The sequence below is a fragment of the Chanodichthys erythropterus genome, chromosome 1 (genome assembly GCF_024489055.1).
Source record: "Chanodichthys erythropterus isolate Z2021 chromosome 1, ASM2448905v1, whole genome shotgun sequence".
Classification (NCBI taxonomy): domain Eukaryota; kingdom Metazoa; phylum Chordata; class Actinopteri; order Cypriniformes; family Xenocyprididae; genus Chanodichthys; species Chanodichthys erythropterus.
The window spans coordinates 33,826,738-33,844,240 of record NC_090221.1 but is presented as its reverse complement, the minus strand read 5'-3'; the positions used below and the strand labels follow the sequence as shown (position 1 = coordinate 33,844,240).

Genomic DNA, 17,503 nt, shown 5'->3' with positions numbered 1-17,503 from the left:
GACAGATAGATGAAAATAACATAGTCAGTTAATACAAACTGTGAACAATCGTAATAGTGATTCTTGCCAATAAGCACCACTAATTATTATATACAATACTGTTTAAAAGTTTAGGGTCAGTAAGATTTTTTTAAAGAAAGAAATTAATATTTTTATTCAGCAAGAAATCATTAAATTGATATAAAGTGATAGTAAAGATAATATTATAAAAGAGTCATTTTCAAACAAATGCTCTTCTTTTGAACTTTCCACAATCTGTGTTTTCACCATTGATAATAATAAGACATTAGCATATTAGAATAATTTATGAAGGATCATGTGACACTGAAGACTGGAGTATGATGCTGTAAATTCAGCTTTGAATCACAGAAATAAATTACATTTTAAAACATTTTTAAATAGAATACAGTTATTTTGACTTGTAATAATATTTCACAATATTCCGGTTTTTACTGTATTTTTGATCAAATTAATGCAGCCTTGGTGAGTACAGGAGACTTTTCAAAACCATTAAAAAATCTTACCAACACCAATTATGAAACCTATGATATCCTATGAGTAAGAAAGAGTGAGTTTTGCTTGCTCATCTTCTTACATAATGTATTTAATATTCCATAAGTGTGCTCTCACTCACAGCTGATAGATCATAATCTAAACGTTCAGGTGCTAAAAGCACTTTCTTCCTAAACATTACTGCATCCTGTGTGTCGAGGCAAAATGCTGCGTGTGCAAATGCTGCTGACACTTTTACAAAGATCTGCATTGATCTACATCGGTTCCTCTGACTCGCGTCTGCAGCGTTCCTCAAGGGTTCCTGTGTACAGCTGTTTGGATGCTGTGGTTTCATAATGTTAAACACAAACATAACTCACTCCCTTCTGCAGAAGGTCTGCATTCACACACAGCGTGAAGGAGCGCAAAAATCAGGGCCAGTTTTCCATCACAGGAGATGCTATGAGACTGAGGACTTGTTTTAAAGCGAAGGATGTTGATTTAATTAGCGTTTGAATCAAAGCATCATTGAAAAGATGCCACCCATATTTCACAGCTCACGCACACATCAGATGATGAAGACCGCTCTTCATGGAGTTTTACCAGAGAGCTGCAAAAATGGTGCTGAGCAGTGTTATTTTAGCATTGAGATACTCTTATAGTTTTTATTAATATTTTGAATTAGTTTTTATTTTTATATTTTCTGTTTTCATTTCAGTAAAAGTTTTTGTTATTTGATTGTGTTTTTGGCATTTTTATTAGTTTTAGTCTATATATTTTTTTATTAATTTTATTTCAGTTTTAATTATTATAGTACATCAAGTTAATCTAAATGAAAGTGTATAAAACATTTAAAAATAATAAAATAAAACAACAAAATAATAACATTAATAATGAAAATAAAAAATATTTTTTATTTCAGTTGAAGTATTCATTTTAATTTCTTTAATTTCTGAATCTTTAATTTAAAGTTTTAATTTTAGTTCATTTAATGTTAAAAAAAAAAATGGTGTAGGATTTCCTTCTACAATTTTTACTCAGAAATTGCTAGCAAGTTTCACAAATAATTACAAAGAAATGGCAAGTAACACACTGAATTAGAAAAACTGAGTAGAAGTTTCTTGTAAAACAACTCCAATATTCTTTGCTTAATTTAAAATTTCATCATTTTTTACAGTGTATAGTAACCCTGGTGCTGACCTTCACTGATTCGAGTAGCCGAACTTTATTATATGCATTCATAGACAGAATAATGTAAATCTGATGCATCTGCTGTGTGATATCTGCAGGTCTTACCCAGAACGGTGATGTCAATACTGGCTGAAGCCATAATGTCCTGCACACTCTCATGCACGTGACAAACATACTGTCCCGATCTGGCCAGCGAGATGTCTGTGATGTTAAGACAGGACCGCATGCTTGTGGCTGACAGGAAGTCAGTCAAGGGCTCAATGTTTCCCACCTGAGAGTCAAAAAATTGGGGTTTGGATCAGTGGCAGAAATGTACTTTTCCAATGAGACAATATTTTCAACTTTTAACAGACACATTTTAGTTGTAAATGCCCCTTAAAAATCTATTTAAAAAAAAATTCAACTTATGCACCAAAAATTATAAAAATGCCCCTGAAATTCAATATATACACTGAATGGGCATTTCAGGGGCTTTTTTGGTGCCATTATTTGGTGCATAATTTTTGGTTCTGGTTTAGCAATTAAATTGCATTCACTGCAAAAAAATGAATTTCCAACACATTGTTGTTGACTTGTTTAGCAGTACAAATATCTAAACATCAATTGAGATACATTTACTTGAGAAGCAAAATGACACATAAGGTCTTGTTTTCGGAAAAGATCAAAATTAAGTGAGATTATATGGAGCCCTGCACATGACATGCAGAACAAAAAATATTAGGCCAAATCATGTACACAATTTATAAATCGAGGGAATGAATTAGCAAATAGTGCGCACGATTTAGCAAATCGATGAATCTAATTAATAAATAGTGCACATGATTTAGCAAATCGAGGAAACTATTACGATTTAGTAAACTGATTTAGTAAACTGATTTAGTAAATCAAGGAAACAAATTAGTAAATAGTGCACACGATTTAGCAAATGGAGGAAACGAATTAGTGAATTGTGTGCACGATTTAGCAAATCAAGGAAACAAATTAGTAAATAGTGCACATGATTTAGCAAATCGATGAATCTAATTCATAAATAGTGCACGTGATTTAGCAAATTGAGGAAACAAATTAGTAAATTGTGTGCATGATTTAGCAAATCAAGGAAACAAATTAGTGAATTGTCTGCACGATTTAGCAAATCAAGGAAACAAATTAGTGAATTGTCTGCACGATTTAGCAAATCAAGGAAAAAAATTTGTAAATAGTGCACACAATTTAGCAAATCAAGGAAACAAATTAGTGAATTGTCTGCACGATTTAGTAAATCAAGGAAAAAAATTAGTAAATAGTGCACACAATTTAGCAAATCGAGGAAACAAATTAGTGAATTGTCTGCACGATTTAGTAAATCAAGGAAAAAAATTAGTAAATAGTGCACACAATTTAGCAAATCGAGGAAACAAATTAGTGAATTGTGTGCACGATTTAGTAAATCAAGGAAAAAAATTAGTAAATAGTGCACACAATTTAGCAAATCAAGGAAACAAATTAGTGAATTGTGTGCACGATTTAGTAAATCAAGGAAAAAAATTAGTAAATAGTGCACACAATTTAGCAAATCGAGGAAACAAATTAGTGAATTGTCTGCACGATTTAGTAAATCAAGGAAAAAAATTAGTAAATAGTGCACACAATTTAGCAAATCGAGGAAACAAATTAGTGAATTGTGTGCACGATTTAGTAAATCAAGGAAAAAAATTAGTAAATAGTGCACACAATTTAGCAAATCGAGGAAACAAATTAGTGAATTGTCTGCACGATTTAGTAAATCGAGGAAAAAAATTAGTAAATAGTGCACACAATTTAGCAAATCGAGGAAACAAATTAGTGAATTGTCTGCACGATTTAGTAAATCGAGGAAAAAAAATTGTAAATAGTGCACACAATTTAGCAAATCGAGGAAACAAATTAGTGAATTGTGTGCACGATTTAGTAAATCAAGGAAAAAAATTAGTAAATAGTGCACACAATTTAGCAAATCGAGGAAACAAATTAGTGAATTGTGTGCACGATTTAGTAAATCAAGGAAAAAAATTAGTAAATAGTGCACACAATTTAGCAAATCAAGGAAACAAATTAGTAAATAGTGCACACGATTTAGCAAATCAAGGAAACAAATTAGTAAATAGTGCACACAATTTAGCAAATCAAGGAAACAAATTAGTAAATAGTGCACACGATTTAGCAAATCAAGGAAACAAATTAGTAAATAGTGCACACAATTTAGCAAATCAAGGAAACAAATTAGTAAATAGTGCACACGATTTAGTAAATCAAGGAAACAAATTAGTAAATAGTGCACACGATTTAGTAAATCAAGGAAAAAAATTAGTAAATAGTGCACACAATTTAGCAAATCAAGGAAACAAATTAGTAAATAGTGCACACGATTTAGTAAATCAAGGAAAAAAATTAGTAAATAGTGCACACGATTTAGTAAATCAAGGAAAAAAATTAGTAAATAGTGCACACAATTTAGCAAATCAAGGAAACAAATTAGTAAATAGTGCACACGATTTAGTAAATCAAGGAAACAAATTAGTAAATAGTGCACACGATTTAGTAAATCAAGGAAAAAAATTAGTAAATAGTGCACACAATTTAGCAAATCAAGGAAACAAATTAGTAAATAGTGCACACGATTTAGTAAATCAAGGAAAAAAATTAGTAAATAGTGCACACGATTTAGCAAATCAAGGAAACAAATTAGTAAATAGTGCACAAAATTTAGCAAATCGAGGAAACAAATTAGTGAATTGTGTGCACGATTTAGCAAATCAAGGAAAAAAATTAGTAAATAGTGCACACAATTTAGCAAATCAAGGGAACGAATTAATAAATGGGTCACATGATTGAGCAAATCAAGGAAACGAATTAGTGAATTGTGTGCACGATTTAGAAAATCAAGGAAACAAATTAGTAAATAGTGCACAAAATTTAGCAAATCGAGGAAACAAATTAGTGAATTGTCTGCACGATTTAGTAAATCAAGGAAAAAAATTAGTAAATAGTGCACACAATTTAGCAAATCGAGGAAACAAATTAGTGAATTGTCTGCACGATTTAGTAAATCGAGGAAAAAAATTAGTAAATAGTGCACACAATTTAGCAAATCGAGGAAACAAATTAGTGAATTGTGTGCACGATTTAGTAAATCAAGGAAAAAAATTAGTAAATAGTGCACACAATTTAGCAAATCAAGGAAAAAAATTAGTAAATAGTGCACACGATTTAGCAAATCGAGGAAACAAATTAGTGAATTGTGTGCACGATTTAGTAAATCAAGGAAAAAAATTAGTAAATAGTGCACACAATTTAGCAAATCGAGGAAACAAATTAGTGAATTGTGTGCACGATTTAGTAAATCAAGGAAAAAAATTTGTAAATAGTGCACACAATTTAGCAAATCGAGGAAACAAATTAGTGAATTGTGTGCACGATTTAGTAAATCAAGGAAAAAAATTAGTAAATAGTGCACACAATTTAGCAAATCAAGGAAAAAAATTAGTAAATAGTGCACACAATTTAGCAAATCAAGGAAACAAATTAGTAAATAGTGCACACGATTTAGCAAATCAAGGAAACAAATTAGTGAATTGTCTGCACGATTTAGTAAATCAAGGAAACAAATTAGTAAATAGTGCACACGATTTAGCAAATCGAGGGAACGAATTAGTAAATTGTGTGCACGATTTAGCAAATCAAGGAAACAAATTAGTAAATAGTGCACAAAATTTAGCAAATCGAGGAAACAAATTAGTGAATTGTGTGCACGATTTAGCAAATCAAGGAAAAACATTAGTAAATAGTGCACACAATTTAGCAAATCAAGGGAACGAATTAATAAATGGGTCACATGATTGAGCAAATCAAGGAAACGAATTAGTGAATTGTGTGCACGATTTAGAAAATCAAGGAAACAAATTAGTAAATAGTGCACACGATTTAGCAAATCGATTAATCTAATTAATAAATAGTACACATGATTTAGCAAATCGAGGGAACGAATTAGTAAATAGTGCGTACGAATGTATCTTCATTTAAGAATGTTTAGATATTAAAATCCTCAATTTATATTCATTCTGCTGATGTGCTTAAACTACAGCTACAAACTTGCTTTTGTCGTTTTGGCTTTTCACTTTCACAAGAGTTATCTCTTAATAAAAACACGTGTTTCTCATGACGATGGTCAGGGGAGAGGTGTGTCCGCACATCTTGAGGTGATTGCAACATGTGGAGCTTCTCACGGGAGCTCTAAGTGCTCGAACGGAAAAATAATGAAAACATTATTTTCAGCCCACTCACGTCTTTGTTGGGAAAATCCCAGGAGAAGTAGACGAGCAGCGCGCCGTGAACAGTACAGTTAACGTTCAGCGTCTCGCCCTGTTTCAGGACCGTTTTGGAGGCGTTGATGTAGGGATCCAGACCCTCTGGAGCTGAAGACATGTGTGCGAAAGAAAGAACAAAAACGGCTATTGTTTGACAGAAAACAAATCATCTGATGTGTTTACAAGGAGACTTGGTCCAATTAATGATGACACAGATAATGGAGGAGAACAGATGTGTTACACATGGGCTCTATTCATTTTTTAACCATCAACTATGAAAAGTAAATGGTGAGCGTTTTTAACTCAGAACAGCTTCATTTAGCAAATAATTGCCTGTAATGTTGATACATGAATGGTAAATACAGTAATAAATGTCTGTAATATTGAGGCATTAGCAGACCTCGAGATAATTCATACGTATGTATAGGAAAGAAAAGTCACAAATACCTCTTCCTTCTATCGTTTCTTCTACATTGAAAAAATGATTTGAAGACTGCAAGTCAATCTCAATGTGCACTCAATCTTTTCTCATTCTGTATTTCATATTTAATAGCTCTATACTCTTACTGGATGATGACTACTGACTCGCTTAAGTCTGTTTTGATATCTGAGAAACATCCGAGACAAAGTTGATACTTAAATTAAGCATTACTGCGAACTCCGGTAAATCTGAGAAAATATATGATCAGAGATAATACATTTTCAAAGTATAAAAAAGCACTTAAGCAAATATACCATATATACTGTAGACGTGGAACAAGATTGACTCTTTCTCCTCGCCGTTGAACTCTCCTTTGCATTTGTAGTTTCTGTCCTCCAGGGCGGCGGTGTAGCCCACGCTGGGGTTGTACGAGCCCTCCACCACCATCTCTGTTTCTTTATCATACAGCGTGATGTTTATCGACGGGTCCGTCACCAGACACGGGATTGTGCCTTCCTCACTCGTCTTAGTCACCATGTTGTGATCGTTCTCGAGGAACCACACATCAGGATCTGAGGTAGACAGAATTAATGAATCAATGTTTGAACGAATGAATGCATGAGGGAAAAAAATTATCAATTCAATGATTGAATGAATGCATGAGTGAATAAATAACAAAGCAATGAATAAATGAATGAATGCATGAGTGAATAAATAACAAAGCAATGAATAAATGAATGAATGAATGCATGAGTGAATGAACAAACAAATCAATAAATAAATGAATACATGAGTGAGTGAATAAATAAACAAATGAATGAATGAATGAATGAATGCGCGACTGAATGAATAAACAAATGAATGAATGAATGAATGCATGCGTGAATGAACAAACGAATGAATGAATGCATGAGGGAATGAACAAACAAACCAATAAATGAATGAATGAATGCATGAGTGGATGAATAAACAAATGAATTAACAAATGAATGAATGAATGCATAAGTGAATGGACAAAAAAAATCAATAAATGAATGAATGAGTGAATTAACAAATCAATAAATGAATTAATGAGTGAATGAATGAATAAATGAATGAATGGACAAACAAATCAATAAATTATTGAATGCATGAGTGAATTAAACAAATCAAGAAATGAATGAATGCATGAGTGAATGTATGATTGAACAAACAAATAAATTTGAGAATCAATAAATTAGTGAATGATGACATCAATGATGACATCTGTTTTCTGCAGATCTGTTTTATATCTGAATTGAACTCATTTCATAATTGATGAACTTTACATATACTGAAGTGATTTAACTCTGAACTGATTTCAGCCGAGCAATGACACCGTTGCCTTTTTTCTAGAGCTGCTTTACAGCAGAATTGAATTCTGTTTGCATCATTGATCATTGTTTTCCTGTTTATCACTGCTTTGTGCCTGTTTCTGCCTGTTTATCATTTGTTCTGTATAAAACAATATATAAATAAAGGTGACTTGAATGTGTGAGTGAATAAATGAACGAATCAAAGGGGGAATCAATAAATAAATTGAAAGTGAATGAACAAACTAATCAATGCAAGAATCGATAACTCAATGGATGTGTAAGTGAATGAACAAACAAAAATCAGTGTGAGAATCATTAAATGAATAAATGAATAAGTGAATGAACAAATGAATAAATGTAAGAATCAATATATTGATGAATGCTTGAGTGAGTAAACAAACAAACAAACAAATCAATGTGAGAATCAATAAATGAAAGAATGTGAAATTGAATGAACGAATGAATAAATGTCCAAATCAATAAATGAATATGTAAGTGAATAAACTAAAAAAATAAATGTGAGAGTCGATAAATTAATGAATGTCGAGTGAATGAACAAAAGAATCAATGTGAGAATCGATAAATTTGAGTTAGTACATGAATGCATGAGTGAATGAACGAACAAATCAATATGAGAATCAATAAATGAATGTGTGAGTGAGTAAATTAATGCATGACTGAATGAACAAATGAACCAATGTGAGAATGAATAAATTAATAAATGGTTGAGTGAACAAATCAATGTGAGAATGAATAAATGAATGCATAATTGCATGAAACAAATGAATAAATATATAAGTGAAAATTCACATACAACAGAAAATTAACATCACTTTTGAGAAAATCACATTCAAAACTACCTAAAAACATCAATGTTTCCAATGCTAACATCTACCTTTCTAATGTTAAAATGTTCAAATATAACTTGCCTTACTTGTAGTCTATCAGTATTAAATAACCAATTTCGAATATTTTTGTGAGCTCAGCACTAACACACACTGATGTTCTTACCAGGCACAAAGACGGCCACCTCTCTGGTAACATTTGTCCCGTTCTCCATGCACACATAAACCCCTGTGTGTCTCCAGGTGACCTGCTCCAGACTGAGAACACTGGAGGTGGGACTTCGGCTCTCGGTGTGGAACTCCGGAACGTTCTCCTCCCGCTTGAAGCGCCAGGTGACGTTACTCCAGCCGGAGCAGGTGATGGTGAAGGAGGAGTTGATAGGTAAGACGACCTGTGGAACTTCGGGATTGAGTTCCAGACCTGAACTTCCCAGACAGAGCAGAACCAAACCTGCACAACACCAACAAACCAGCATTGAGCTTAGATGCAATAAACCGTATTCTGTAAAACAGGCCGCACCGCTTCCGGTTCAGGTCTTTTGTAAGTGCTTCATTAAATATTGAGCTGTTTTACCCAAGACGCCTTCAAAGGAGTGAGCAAAGATGAATAATATCCATTGCATATGATTTCTAAAAGTTGTTTTATTTTTCTTCTCATTAACATTTAGATATTTAAAACAAATAAAACGCCAACAAAAAAAGAACTAGCTAGGTTAACTAATTACCTTAAAAGTCTATAGACATTGCCGTCAATTTGTACTGCCTTTAACAATTTCTCTGACAAGCAGATGCGATGAAACCAGATTCCCTGTTTGTTCATGTGACGTTTGGCATAAAGCCTATTCAGATTAGTAAAACTTCACTCATTACTGCTCTACAATAACTCAAGAATAATTTTGAGTACATTAATTTCAGGTTTCTCCATGATTAACAAGTTCTCAAGACATTACAGACTAGTGGAGAGAAAACATCCAAAATAAGTGTTTATTTTATTAAACTTTATGTATTTGTGTCTGTAGATTTCAATTACAATAAGTATCCTTAAAGGTGCCCTAGAACCCCTTTTCAAAAGATGTAATATAAGTCTAAGGTGTCCCGTGAACGTGTCTGTGAAGTTTCAGCTCAAAATACCCCATAGATTTTTTTTTATTAATTTTTTTAACTGCCTATTTTGAGCCATAATTACATATTCACAGATTAAGCGTGCGGCCCCTTTAAATCTCCCCCTCCCCGCCCCTGCGAGCTCTCAACTGCCTTAAACAGCAAACACAAAGTTCACACAGCTAATATAACCCTCAAAATGGATCTTTAAAGTGTTTGTCATGCATACATCGATTCCTGTGAGTATGGCATTTATTTGGATGTTTACATTTGATTCTGAATGAGAAACTCTTAAACGCTAACATGTCAACAAAATGTAACAAGAATTTGAACCTGGCTTTTTCCAATGTTCAGATTTCTTTGCAAATGTATGCAAATTAGTACATTTTTTAATTAGATATTAATTAATTAAACATTACATTTCAGAAATAATTTAATACAAAACAATTGTCCTAATACAATCAACAGGGGAAGCATGATGATATCTATTGACTTGCGTCTAAAAAGTGTTAACTTTTGGCTGAAAGATGATAGTTATATACACATAGAATAGCTTGATGGTAAGTAAATTATGGGGAATTTTTCATTTTGGGGTGAACTAACCCTTTAAAACTGGTTTTTAAGTTACAATATATCTTCATGTGAGAATCTAGATAAATTAGTTTTCCAAAACGGTTAGTGTTTCAGGAATTTTAATTGCTTTTAATAACCGAAAGTGTCAAATAAGCAATAAAATAATAAATCATTTTTTTAATTTCTCTACATTAAACACAGAAGACACTGAGCGTCAGGCATGAATATACTGAGCTTTAGGTCGGGTTTATTTGGTTAAGTCATTATTTTGGGGTTTGTTTAGTCTGTTACCTGTTGTCATGGCAGTCAGTTGGAACCGGCTGATGGTGAAACTCTTCATGCTGTCTTCCAGAGAAGCACACGTTTAGACTCTGCAGATGGAGGAAAAACAACTCAGGATTGATTCGCCTCAAAGCCAAAGGAAACAGCAACCTTACACAACTTACCTCAACATTTATTTTTACAAAAGAGAATATTCCTCAGTATGTCATATTCCTCTAGTGAAGTCCTTTTAAAAACTCATGCGCATGAAAGAATATACAAAGAGTTCCTGACTATATTTCCATGACATGATCTTTAATTTTCTTGCGTATCTTCATTCAACTGACTGGATGTGAAACGCTGTGTGGAATAACATACGGGCCGCTTCTCACAAAGGCTTCAGAGAGGGACACACATGCCTGACTGCACACAAACAGAAGCATGTTTCACAAACGCTGTTATTGTTGCATTTTTCACTGCGGCACATTCAGTGGCATCTACTGCACTCACAATGAGCTTCCTAACAAAACAACAGCTTCATACAAATTAAATTAAATTAGTAAAATGTGTTCATGCATTATTTGTATGATATAAACAAAGAAATAAATAACATAACAGAAAATAAAATTAATAAGTAAATAAAAATAAAATGAAAAATGACTGAATGAATACATAGACGAACATAAATCAATTTAAGAATTATTAATTAAATGCATGCATGAGTAAAGGAATGAACAAATCAATATGAGAATCAATAAATGAATGAAAGTGTGAGCGAATAAACAAATGAATCAATGTAAGGAATCAAAAAATTAATCAATGCAAGAGTGAATGAATGAATCAATGTGAGAATCAATAAATTAATGAATGTGTGAGTAAATGGAAAAACTAGTCAATGTATAGATAAATAAAAATAAACAATATCATATTTTATACATCAAATGAATAAAATAAAAGATTGAATATAAAAAAAATATAAAAATAAAATAAAAATCTAAATTATAATAAGTAAAATAAAATAAAAAAATTCAAGCACAAATGCTGCAGAATGACGTACACACTTAACTTGAATACCTATTTTTAAAACTTCATTTTGATCACATCAAAAAATATCATCATACCTCTGCAATAGTACTAGTAAGGATCGACTAGTGACACCACTAATAAAGATGACTGAAAAACTTGATGAGAAATGTAAGACTTTAGCACCATTTATTTACAGAAAGCCTTTGAGTATCTGTAGGTGCTTGTGAAAGCACAAATAAAAATTAAAGTTTACATGATCTGTCTAATTATGAGAGATCTGATCCCTTTTAAGGTGTTCTATGGGTTAGTCATAGAGGTCAAAGGTCAAAATGAGCCAAATCCACCAGGATGTGGATGTGTGTGTGTAAGTAAACACTAGGGTTGATGGGATGGGGTTGTTGTGGATGGAAATGGATGGATGGGTGGGGTGAGGTGGGGGTGGGGGTGGGGGTTTTGGAGGTCTGGAAACAGTTAAAGCTGGATCACTGGGTGCAAAACCAGGGTGGGAAAAACCAGAGAGGGCGGAAGAAGAACATATCGCAGAGAAGAGGCGGGCGGAGGGCAAAAAAGCGGAGGAGGAACCCTTCGAGGGAGTCACTGGAAAAAGAGCGAAATGCATAACCCTGGAGAAATGAGTTCTTAACTCGTTAAATATGTTTGGTAGGGTGATCTAATCATTGGTATTTTTAGCCACACAATGAAACTCGAAGTTCTCAAGTGTTGCTTCATGAAATAAAGCAGATTTCAGGATGCAATCATCTTTTTGCTCTCATAAACTTTAATATATTTGCATACTCGCATAGTATAGTTCTGATAGTATGTTTACTCTACTGTTCAACTGAAAGGTCTAATACAGTTTAACACATACACTTCATATTGAAAACATTTTCCGACCAGTCAATAAGTAATAATGTGCTGTTGAGTCTTTTAAAAATATCATCACTATCTCACCAGAGCAATCAAAATCAAGCATCCCACACAAATCCTGTGAGATGCCCATTAAGGCTCTCTCTCTCGTCACTAATATACTGCCAGAGGAAAAACGCAGTTCATAAAATGCTGCTGGTCCCTCAGGAGCGACATACAGAACAGAACAAGGAGCCTTGAGTGCTGTTATAGTTGCTTTAGGAGGAGTTTGTGCAATGTGTATTCCCAGAAAAGACTTGGAAACTTTCTCATGATCTCCGATACACAGGGGACATTGACAAAGACCCCAGGAGTCATGCTTACACACACATACACATGACTGTGAGTCAATGAACTATTTAAGTCCTTCTGAAGATGCATAAAACTGAAGGAATCAAACATTCATTGCAAATAAAAATAGGCCATTTTAAAATGAGAAGCATCAGGTCTGTAAGCTGCAGTTACTTTTCTAGTTTTAGAATGTGCTGAATCCTCTGAAAGCTGCAGTGAGACCAAGAGCACCAGAAAAAAACATAACATCTGAAAAAAGGCAAGATGAATACGGTGGAATATTTCGCTGCCAAGCAGCCCAGCAATGAAAAGAGCTCTGAATCAAACCCTTTCAGAGGGAGAGAGAGAGAAACACTGGCTAAAAAACACAGAAGAAGAAGAAGAATATGAAAGACTAAAGAACGGTAGCTCTGAAGGAAAGAGAGAGAGGCCAGAATGAGGCTGAGGTGGTCCATGTCAGAACGGGCTCTTTTTCATGCTAACATCTCTCTGGGCTCTAGAAAAGCTTCACTGTGGCCAACCTGCGTCAGAAAGACCACAGACTCATGCAGGAGCCGTCCGATTGCTGAAAAGAGCTCATGCAAAAAACAATTATGCATTAGATTAGGGAAATCTAATGCTGCCATTGTCATCCACCCTCATCTGGTACTGTAGACTTCAACATTAAATTAACATCTATGACAGAAATACCAGCTATACAACATGAAAAGTCAGAAATCCTTTATGAATTCTAAGCATTTAGTGTTGCTATGTTTTTAAGGTGTTCTAGGTGGTTGCTAAGGCATTCTAAGCATTTTACAGCATTGCTTTGTGCTTTTTAAGATGTACTGGGTGGTTGCCAGGGCATTACTATGTGAGTGCTAAGGTGTTCTAAGCAATTTGTAGTGTTGCTGTGCGGTTTTAAGGTGTACTGGATGGTTGCTAGGGCGTTACTATACATGTGCTAAAGTGTTCTACGCATTTTAGAGTGTTGCTGTGCGGTTTTAAGGTGTTCTGGGTGGTTGCTAGGGCGTTACTATACATGTGCTAAAGTGTTCTACGCATTTTAGAGTGTTGCTGTGCGATTTTAAGGTGTTCTGGGTGGTTGCCAGGGCATTACTATGCATGTACTAGGGTATTTTAGAGTGTTGCTGTGTGGTTTTAAGGTGTTCTGGGTGGTTGCCAGGGCGTTACCATGCATGTACTAGTGTATTTTAGAGTGTTGCTGTGTGGTTTTAAGGTGTTCTGGGTGGTTATCAGCTTGTTGCTCTTAGTTGCCAAGGTTCTAGTTGTTTCATATTCTTGGTGGTTGCCAAGGTGTTGCTATGCAGCTGCTACGGCATTAGTAGTAAAAAAAAAACTTTATAGTGCTGCTACATGTATTTTTTTTAAAGTGTTCTGGGTGGTTGATTAGGCATTCTAAGCATTTTATAGTGTTTCTATGTGCTTTGTAAGATGTTCTGGGTGGTTACCAGGGCGTTACTACGCATGTGCTGAGGTGTTCTAAGCATTTTAGAGTGTTGCTGTGTGGTTTTAAGGTGTTCTGGGTGGTTACCAGGGTGTTGCTATGCAGTTTCTAAGGCGCTGTAAGCATTTTAGAGTGTTGCAATGTGATTTTTAAGGCATTCTGGGTGGTTGCTAAGTAGTTTCTTACTGTGCGTTCACCCCGCCTCCAGCAAGAGCATGGAAATTCACCTTGGCTGCCCTGCCAACAATGCTGTACTGTGCGTTCAAACTGCCGTTGGCGGGAGGGTCAAAGTAAATGACAAGTTGTGGCAACCAATCGGAAACCTCTCAAGCAAGGACCTCTACATTCCGATCGGTTGCCACTGAACTGCGTCATGGCTCTTTACCATAAAGTTGAACTTGCTCTCACCGCCCAAGACGCGCCACGCCGCTCTCGCCGGTGTGAACGCACAGTTACTGTCTGAAGATTCTAGTCATAGTGAACACTAGTTATAGTGATGATTGAGTCTAATAGCTCTATCATGCTATCATGATATATTGGTTTACTTAATGTAAACAGATGTGGCGTCTACTGAGTGTCCTTAGAGTGTGTGTATGTGCATGTGTGTGGGTGTTGGGATGGGAACGGCGTGCTCGTCTGACCCTTCCCAGCATCCCGATCTCCTGCTAACACTCTCAAATGTGTCATTCTGTGACACAACAGATACATCCCAGAATTCCCACCAGACGTCACACGGTTTCCGCAAGGACCGTCGTTCTTGCACCCATATAAACTATCCCCGAGCTGCTCGTCTCTGCTGGGATTATCTTTATACGAGAGATTGTTTTCCTTAAACATCTGGCAGCGCCGCACTGATGAAGTGGGAGCCAGTTAGAGGGGGAAGTCACCAAAACTGCCGTCTGTTCTTCTGCACGGGCTCCTGGGAAACATACGCAGCCTTGAAAGAAAAGTGGAAAAAGAAAAACAAAGGCATTGAGAAAAGAAACAATTTTAGATGTTGTTCTTCGCATTCAGCAGCAGGGCCTCCTGCTTCCTGTGTGTGTTCGGGAACATGTGTATAGATTCAGCGTGGGTGTGTGAGAGACATGCAGACCACCAAGACCAGGAATAACGCACACATACTTGAATAAAACCATCCAAAAATCCCCCTCGGACAGCCGGAGCTCCTTAAATGTTGTGAAAAACACTGTGACTCTGCTGCTGTGCCCTCCGTGTGGTGATGAGACATCATATTCACAGTAAAACAGAACCACATTAAGGGAACTAGACACAGGAACTAGACTATGCACTTTTAAAAAGAGTATCACTAGAGACATTCCTTGATGATTTGAATTTCTATTATCTATGCACTTTTTGTTTGTCTGTTTCTGTGAATGCATATACAGCACATGTTTTTCTCTTCTGTTATGCACATTGTTAACACAGTTATAAAAATCTGCTATATAAATAAAGCCTTGCTTACTATCTGTTCTAGGTGGTTGCCAGGGTGTTGCTAAGCAGTTGCCAACGTGTTCTGAGTGGATGTTTGACGTTGCTAGATAGGGCATTGATTGGCAATTCCTATGCTATTTTGGGTTGATAGCAGTTGCTAGGGTGTTGCTAGGGAGTTGCTAGGGTGTTTTAGTATAAACATCTCAGACAATGTTGACTCAAAGCTCCATTAAAAGGATATTTGACCCAAAACAGATCATTTTCACCATCATGCCATTCTAAACCTGTATTTCTTTCTTCTCCAGAATTCAAAAGAAATACTTTAAAAAATGTTGGGGTTCAAGCAACATTCACTTTCATTGCACACACACACACACACACAAAAACAAAACAAAAAAAAAAAACACTGGGACATTTTTCCACAAAAGAAAGAAAGCCATACATGTTTGAAATAACGAGAGGGCTTAAGTAAATAATGACATAATGATCATTTTGGGAGAACAATCGCTTTAAGTCTCCTGAAAAATGAAAGACAACATTTGAGCAATAACACCTTCACAGGTGTAAAGTATTTGAGTAATAGTTCTTCAATACTATATGCTATACTATATACTATATTGTGGTTTGCTATTGGTGGATCTCATGTGAGTGACAGGTTGCCCCGCCCTCACGTCACTAAACACATCATCAGAGAAGAGATGTCACTGCAAGAGTTAGAGGAAATTATTTTAGGGCATGTGAATTAAAATAAAATAATGATGTGAACGAATAGTCATTCATAATAAACACTGAAATATTCCATTAAAAAAAAACAAAAAAAACCAGAAATTGTCAATTTTGATTTCAATACAACTTTAACTTAAGAACAGTTTCTCAGTTATTTTTACAACTCTGAACATATTCCTTAGTTCAAACACCTTTAAAACAGAGTCAGCTGATTTGATGACCTGCACATACATTAAGTGTATGGAGCTCTAATGGTCTTCAAGAGTACTTCCCTCTCTCTACGAACACTGGCAGTAAATCCTGCAGCGAGAGGACTGGCCCCAAACATTCATCACATCTAATCTCACAGTACAAAAGGTTCACAGGCTCTTATCGCTAGGTATGAAAAAAGCAGAATGGTCTCAGGCCAAACACAGAGATGGTTATCTATCTGGAGGACGGCCAGCTCCTACACGTGTGCACTCACATTCATAACTCTCATCGCGTCTTCCTGTTCTCGATTAGCGTTTATTAAAGGTGGGTGCTGCTTTAGGATCAGCCCTCCCAGAGCTAAACTTTTGGCACAGGCTGTGGGAAAACTGATCCAGTGTATCCCTGTTAAAATAAACGTTTCTCTTTTTCTATCCCTGCTTTCCCCTGGGATGATGAGACGGTGATGCCCCAAACCACCCGATCCCCAAATCCCCATCAACTCCCTCAGGGAGCAACAAAACACTACTGGCGGAAGTTTTCAGATACATCGTGACTTTAAAATGGAAAATAAAGGCAAACACCAATTTGCATTATTAGTTGAATCTTGTTAAGATCTGTAATATGATTCAAAGACTTTTTACTGCATTGTAAAACCCAACAAGTTAGGCTAACTCTTTTCAGTTGAGGAAACCGATTACCTCAATCCATTTAAAGTGTTAATTCACCCAAAAATAAAAGCTCTGTCCTCATAACTCTCCCTCATGTTGTTGAAGATATTTGTGTGATTTCCAACATGAGATGCAGAAAAAAAAGAAGAAGATAAAAGCAAAGCGTTCCCAGCATTGTTTCACACTTTCCAGAACAACATCCACTCCCCATTTCAAGCTGTTTTATTAAAAAGAAAGTATCTGCTCTAATCTCTGATGGGATAAATCATATAA

General features: G+C 35.2%; 1 protein-coding gene across 6 annotated transcripts in view; it reads right to left on the bottom strand.

Moving 5' to 3' along the window:
* pdgfrb (platelet-derived growth factor receptor, beta polypeptide) overlaps positions 1 to 17,503 on the bottom strand; it is a 52,734-nt gene that overhangs the window by 17,701 nt on the left and 17,530 nt on the right. For 4 of the 6 annotated variants that reach the window (XM_067387113.1, XM_067386795.1, XM_067387031.1 and 1 more), the window contains exons 2-6: positions 10,574 to 10,653; positions 8,775 to 9,059; positions 6,744 to 7,001; positions 5,986 to 6,116; positions 1,789 to 1,954 (exon numbers count right to left, since the gene is read on the bottom strand). In XM_067387113.1, coding sequence (XP_067243214.1) covers positions 1,789 to 1,954; positions 5,986 to 6,116; positions 6,744 to 7,001; positions 8,775 to 9,059; positions 10,574 to 10,622 — 889 coding nt within the window. In that variant the 5' untranslated portion in view covers positions 10,623 to 10,653. Of the gene's footprint in view, positions 1 to 1,788; positions 1,955 to 5,985; positions 6,117 to 6,743; positions 7,002 to 8,774; positions 9,060 to 10,573; positions 10,654 to 10,728; positions 15,151 to 17,503 lie in introns of all 6 variants that reach the window. The other 2 variants (XM_067386885.1, XM_067386972.1) reach the window with 2 other exon arrangements.